This window comes from Bubalus kerabau, chromosome 13 (assembly GCF_029407905.1).
Source record: "Bubalus kerabau isolate K-KA32 ecotype Philippines breed swamp buffalo chromosome 13, PCC_UOA_SB_1v2, whole genome shotgun sequence".
Taxonomy (NCBI): Eukaryota; Metazoa; Chordata; class Mammalia; order Artiodactyla; family Bovidae; genus Bubalus; species Bubalus kerabau.
Window position 1 is genome coordinate 61061475 of NC_073636.1, and position 7123 is coordinate 61068597.

General features: G+C 55.2%; 1 protein-coding gene across 1 annotated transcript; it reads left to right on the forward strand.

The window, feature by feature from the left end:
- Positions 1-844: 844 nt before the first annotated feature.
- TCF15 (transcription factor 15) lies at positions 845-6828 on the forward strand. The gene is made up of 2 exons (XM_055544674.1): positions 845-1457; positions 6387-6828. The coding sequence occupies exons 1-2, from the start codon at positions 936-938 to the stop codon at positions 6459-6461; spliced, it is 597 nt and encodes a 198-aa protein (XP_055400649.1). The 5' UTR covers positions 845-935; the 3' UTR covers positions 6462-6828.
- The last annotated feature ends 295 nt before the right edge of the window (positions 6829-7123 follow it).

Sequence of the window (7123 nt, forward strand, 5' to 3'; positions counted from 1 at the left end):
ACGCAGCCTTGTGTCTGGCACAACCATTTTGGTGGTAGAACCTCAACCAAAACGCCAAATCTGTGAAAGCCGAGAATTCGTTTTGTTCACATTTCTCTTCTCACCTAAAACCATGCCTGGCACAGCCGGGACCCAGTAAGTATTTGTTGAATGAATAATGAATAGAGCTACTGGCGTTTGTGTGTTTCGTTTTCGTTTTCTCTCTCTCTCTCTCTCTCTCTCTCACCGCCTCTCCCTTCTAAGTTTGTTGTCACGGACGTGACACCACTGAGTCCTTATTTGGAAAGATTATTAGTGTTTCTCCGATTGTTCTCCGTGGACACCACCATCCTGTAGAGAATGCAGATTCCTGGGTCTGCTGAATCAGATTGGGAGGAATCTGGGAATTTATCAAGTTAAAAGACGCCCCCCCCCCCCCCTTATTTGACAACACGTGAGTTGCAGCATCAAAACAGCGGAATTTGAGGGCAGAAAAACCAGAGTTGGTTTCCCTGCAACCCTCTTTCCAAACAAGGAATTGAAGCCAAGAGAGAAGGGATCTGCCCGCAGTCTCCGGGCGGTCTAGGCTGAAGATGAGTCTGGATCTAGGTACAGTCCATCCCACCCTCGCCGACCCCCACGTTTACCCAGCTCCCCAGCGGGGACCTGGAGCCTTCAGGGCGGGCCACCAGCTCGCGGGCCGCTTTCAACCTGAGGGACGGGGGCGGTGGGCGCCTAGCCATTGGCCGGGCGGCGGCGGGAGCCTCCCCATTGGCCGAGGCGGAGCCCCCCCGCCCCGGTCGGGGCGGCCTCCGGACTGGCCCCTCCCTCGGCTTTAAGGCTGCGGCCGGAGGGGCCGTGGGAGCGCGCGGGAGCGCACGGCGGGGCGCGGCCGGCGCCGGGACGCTGCTCATCCAGGGGGAACGCTGCTCATCCAGGGACGAGGCCGGGTGCCCATGGCGTTCGCACTGCTGCGCCCCGTCGGCGCGCACATGCTGTACCCGGACGTGCGGCTGTTGAGCGAGGACGAGGAGAACCGGAGCGAGAGCGACGCCTCCGATCAGTCGTTCGGCTGCTGCGAGGGCCTGGAGGCGGCACGGCGCGGCCCGGGCCCCGGGGGCGGGCGGCGGGCGGCGGGCAGCGCGGGCCCGGTGGTGGTGGTGCGACAGCGCCAGGCGGCCAACGCGCGGGAGCGGGACCGCACGCAGAGCGTGAACACGGCCTTCACGGCGCTGCGCACGCTCATCCCCACCGAGCCGGTGGACCGCAAGCTGTCCAAGATCGAGACGCTGCGCCTGGCGTCCAGCTACATCGCACATCTGGCCAACGTGCTGCTGCTGGGCGACGCGGCCGACGACGGGCAGCCGTGCTTCCGTGCTGCGGGCAGTGCCAAGAGCGCGGTCTCCGCCGCCCCCGACGGCGGCGGCCGCCAGCCACGCTCCATCTGCACCTTCTGCCTCAGCAACCAGCGAAAGGGGGTGAGTGCGCGCCGCGCTCCAGCACTGCGCCCATGGGGTCAGGGAACTGGCCCTTTAGGTAGCAAGAGAGAGGCAGAGACCCCAGTGAAGAGAGAGGGGAAGCAACACGGAGTCGTCGGGGGTGCGGCCCACCAAGCCCAGGGTTTGGTGTGGAGCACAACAGTTCACAGTGTCCCCCAAACACGGGGTGCAGAGAAGCCCGGCGCTCAGGCGTGATTTAGAGGATGGAGATTGCTCCTCCAGGGACACTCCCTCCAACTAGAGGTCTGCTGGGAAGAGCGCGTGGGGAGATCATAACAAAGGCATCGTTTATTGGGCTCTACCTGCGTAGGGGCGCCTTCGTGGTCTTTCTTTTTACCTTCACAGGACCCCCATCAGGCAGGTAGCTTTGCTGGTTTCATCACTGATGAGGATCTGAGGCTCCGGGTCTGCTGGGTGTGTGTGACCTGAACTGCCCTTTTTGTTAAAGATTTGTCCTGCATCCTGAGACTGACCCAGGGACAGGGGGCTAGAAGAAAAGGGGACACACACCCCCAGTCAAGAGCCCGAGGTACCCAGCTCATGAGCAGTAAGCATGAATGAGGGGGTCCCTTGAGGATATCCACCCCCTTAAAGAGATGCAGTGTCCAGGAAAAGCACTGTTGAGTCATTGGGGCAGAGCTTGAGATAGGCTTCTGTGGTCTGTCCTAGGTAAGGATGGGTACCAGGCTGGTAGGGACTGGGTAAGGGTGAGCAGCCGCAAAGGTCGCTGAGGGGCACTTGTGGCGGAAAGCTGGTTCATCCCTGCACCAGCCCCAGGGAGCCTGCTTTACCCCTAGCCTTTCCCTTTCTGGCCTGGGCTTTTCTTAGCGTAAGGAGTCTTGTCTGTGTGACAGCTTTGCATCCCAGCAGCTTCCATTTGCAGCTGCAGAAACTGAGGCTGAGAGAGTCCCTGACCAGCCCATGGCCTTTTGGAAAGTGACAGGGCATTGGGGGCACAGGGAACTCTGCTCAGAATTCTGTAATAACTTAAATGGGAAAAGAATTTGAAAAATGACTGTTGTTCTTCAGTCACTTAGTTGTGTTCGACTCTTTTCGACCCAACGGACTGCAGTGCGCCAGGCTTCCTTGTCCTTCACCAGCTCCCAGAGTTTGCTCAAGTTCATGTCCGTTGAGTTGTTGATGCCAACTGACCATCTCATCCTCTGTCATCCCCTTCTCCTAAAAAAGGATAGATACATGTATATGTATAATTGAATCACTTTGCTGTACACCTGAAGCTAACACAATGTTGTTAATTAACTCTAATATAAAATAAAAAAATTTTTAAAAAGCATGGGGGATTGGAGTCAGGCCTCTGGGTCCCCCAGTTTTTGGTTCTCAAAGCTGCCCCAGCTCTTCTCTTCACTGTGTTTGAGGAAAGCCCCTGTGTCCTAGCCTCAGACCACCCCCTTCCAGTTCATCAGTCTCCCGTCCTGGCCTCTCACCCTAATGGCTGCCTCCGTTTCCCTAAGTCAGTCTTGGTAGGCTCAGACTTGAACTCTCTCCAGGGTGCCTGTTACTCCCAGCTGTGGGCCCTTGTCTGTGCTCCAGGCTGGACTGAGAAGCTAGGGTGGGCCTGCGGGCAATCCAGCCTAGGCTGTGAAGGACTGACTGGGCCCTCAGCGATATTCCCTGACTGCCTTTCACCCATTCACTCAGTTCAGCAAACCTCAGCTACCTGACAGCTGCTTTTTGTTGGCTCTGAGAACATTCCCAGAGAAGCAGGTTGTAGGTGCTGATGTACTGCAGTCGGGAACTCCCAGTGTGGTGTCAGGGCAGGGCCTGGAGGTGAAAAGAGGGATGCTATGGTCTGATGGGGGTGCACAGAGGGACTGTCAGGGCCAGAGGAAGCCCCTGGCCCAGGGGCTAAGTCCCTGATGATGCTGGAGGATGGAGGCGGGCAGGTTGAAGGGTGGGGGAAGGTGATCTAGGAGCAAGGCACAGCTAGAGCTGGTGTCAGAAACCATGACCTAAAGAAGACAAGACCTTGAAAGTGGCAACATACAAAGGGGAGGCGAAGACAGGCCAGTGACAGCAGTGTCGGCAGTCTTGATGAGCACTGATCTCTTGTGCTAACCGCCCTCCATGTGTTATCATTAAAATCCCCCAGCAGGGTCTTCCCTGGAGGTCCAGCGGTTAAGATTCTGAGTTTCCAATGCAGGAAACACAGGTTCCATCCCTGGTCGGGGAACTAAGATCCCACATGTTGCATGGTGCAGAAAAGAAAAAAAAAAGATAAAACCCCCCAATAGCTGGGGAAGAAAGTGCTCTGGTTATCCCTACCTGTTTAGAAATGGCATCACTGGTTCAGAGACACTGCCCATGAAGAAGCCAGGATTCAAACTCAGGCCTGCTCGATTGGGAAATAGGAAAGGTTAGTGTGGGAAGGCCTGGTAACAGCAGGCCTGGGGGATAGGGTGTGTCCATCATGTGCCCTCCCAGCAGGTAGCCTGGGGGCTTCTCTGCTGGTCTCACGGCCTGGATCTGGCTCCTTCCCTGGGATCTGTCTACAGGACCTAGAACCCAGCCAAATTTGGCTACAGAAGCCATGCTCTCAAGTCCACAGACTCCTCTGGGAGTAGGCAGAAGGGGTGATCCTGGCCAGCTCTGGCTCCTCAAAGACTTGAGGACTCAACTGGAAGAAAACTGGCTGTCTTGGGGATACCATGGGAGCCTTCTGGAGAGCTCTAAAGCCCTGGGCCCTATCCCTTCTCTCTGAGCTACCACCTTGCCCCAAGCTGGCCGGTCAGGGGTTGGGTCACCATGGAGATAGCTCCCTGCAGCATCTTGTTTAAGGAGGGGTTAGGTGTGGCCCTCTGGTAGAAATAGCAAGGGGAGGTAGGGGGTTCTTGTCTCTGCCCTGTTTTCCCTTTTGTCACCTGAGAGTAGGGGTCGCATAAGATCATCTTGTAACGCCTGCCCCACTTGGGGTACCAGCCCAGGAGTCGTGGGGCAAGGAGATGCCATCATCAGGTGATGCTGATGCTAATACTTGTGAATGTTCGTTGAACACTCGCTATGTTCCTGACTCTGCTAAGGGCTCTACCTGTGTTAATGTGTATAATCCTCATGGTAACTACACGTGCGGAAACCAAGGCTCCATTAGCTGAAGTCACTTGCCCGAGGTCTGACAGGTAGTCCAAGATAGAGCTGGGGTTGAAGCCCAGGTCTGCTTTGCTCTAACCACCTACTAACTACAGTGCTTCCCGGAGCCCTTGGCACTCAGGGGCAAAGGGACAAAGAATCTGGGGCCTAGTCAAGGCCTCTTCTAAATGTGTTTGGCAGTTTATAAGCCTCTTTCGCAGTTGCGCTTGCGTTTGATTGCACCCCTGCGGGGGCAAGTACAATCATTTTGTCCCCATTTCATAGATGGAGAGATTGAGGTTCAGGGAGGTGAACAGTCTCAGCATTCTCAGGGGAATGCCAGTCTCACGATGACTGCCAGATGTGGGGTAGAGGCAGCTCTCCTGACCCTGAAAAGGTGGGAAGCTGGTTTTCTATCCTCCAACCTCAACCCGACCCCCACCCCCACCTCCATCCGCCCTTCTCAGCCACGGCTGCCAGAGTTTGTCTGAGAAGCCCAAGCCCCAGGCTCTGCTGGGACTGTGGCCTCAGCCCTCAAAATAGCCTTGCCTGTGAATGAACACGCTGTCCCTGGGCCTAGAGAGCCTCAAGGGAGGCTGGGCTCGCATCTGGATGGATCTGCCCCAACCTGGGCCCAGGAGTGGAGGGGGGCAGGGGGCAGAGCTCCCAGATGGTCAGCTATTTCTCTAGATGGCTGAGAAAAAGGCTGGTCCCGTCATCCCCTAGTCAGGCTCAGGAATGAGCGTTTACAGTGGGATTTCAGACCCCACCATGTCCTGGAAATCAGACAGACTGTGGACAACATGGATTTTATAGCCCAGCCCTTTTTACCAACTGGCTGGGTGCCTCTGAGCCATTCATGCAATGCTGGAGGACGCAAAAGAGGGGGTGCTCTGATGTCTGTGACTTCACTGGCTTACAGTGAGGCTGAAACCCTGGAGTCAGACTTCAGAATAGCGGGGAGAGACTGTGCCTGCCGCGTGAGGGAAACAGGTGGCCTCCAGGGCTGCCACCATTAGCTCGTCTTCCAGTGGACACACCTGATCCAAGCAGCATTGGTTGGTAACTGCTCCATGCCAGTTCCCAGGCTGGAACTGGGGCTACAGAGTGAAGGACTTTCCCCAGCCACCGCACTGAGTTCCCAGCCTGATGGGAGAACAGAGAGATCCCATATTCCCCTTCTGGGTTTTATCCTGGCCCCAGAAAGGCAAGGAGTGCCAGGCAATTGCAGGAACAGAGAAATCTTCCCAGGACAGGACCAGAGTGCATATTCCTGGGAACACCTTGAATGAAGGCAGGGAGGCCAGAATTCCAGAATCTACTTTTGAGGCTGATGAGGAGGCCCCTGAGTCACCAGCCCGTGCAGTAGGAGAACCACTGTGGAATGTGTTATGCCCTTGAGTGTAAAATTGTATGACTTGACCTGTGTTGGATTTTTTTAAGCAACAGATCACATGGGGAAGAAATGAAAAAAGGTAAAAAAGTATATAGAGTTTTTTAAAAAGCCTCCCTCCCATCCTGTCTCCTCCTCATCACATTCTTCTTCTTAAGGAAACCATTAGCAATTTCCCATGTGCCCTTCTCTCTGGACATCTCAGCACACAGGAGCATGCACTCAGTCCTTGGTCTTGTCTTTAAACGATGTTATTGCAGCATCATCCCCTGTTAGTCCGTATAGTGTCTTCTGCGTTCTGCTTCATGAACTTGATTGTGTGGCTAACTGATGTGTTTATTAAGCCCCCTATTGCTGGGCACAAAGATTAGTTCCAGTGTTCAAGGAGACCCAGTTGAACCCCCTAATACCTCTTTTTTCCCTTCCCACAGGGAAGCCGTCGTGACCTGGGGGGCAGCTGCTTGAAGGTGAGGGGGGTAGCCCCACTCCGAGTGCCACGGAGATGAGCCTGGATCCCTCTTTCATTTGCTCCAAGCAGGACCCTGAGAAGAAGGCCAGAGGCCAGCCACTGGGTGAAAAGGGGAGAAGACCCCAGGAGCCAAACCTGGGTCCCTTCTTTGTGTAGGGACCAGAGGACAATGACCTGGGCCCATGTCCCTCAGAGCAGGCCCCCGGGACATCTCCGCCCCACCCTGGAGAGCCGTGAGGACCCGTCCAGCCGGCCCCAGCCCTGGCTGGTCAGAGACAAGGCAGATCTTTTGGGAAAACATAGACTGTTGGTGACAGGATGTGTGCATGTCTATGGATGAGCATGGGTGTATGTGTGAGAGAGAGAATTAATGGGTTTAAAATAAAAGGTATTTTTAAGTAAAAGATGTTCCCAGCTGCAGAAGGGAGGGGCCTAGGGACATCAGAGGTCAGAGGTGGCCCTTCTCCTGGACCTTGGAAGAGACACAGGTATCACAGGGGCCGCCCTGTGCCCTGGAGGGGGTGGGGCTGAAGGAAGATAGGGATCTCCCTCTCCAGAAATCGAGACAACCAGTCTTTCATCACTGTCTTCTGGAACAACTGTTGGGTATCTGGTGTGGTTGGTAAAAGAAAAATCTTAATTTTATTTATTTTTGAATGAGGAATGTATTCATCCACGTGGTTCACGATTCAAAAGGTA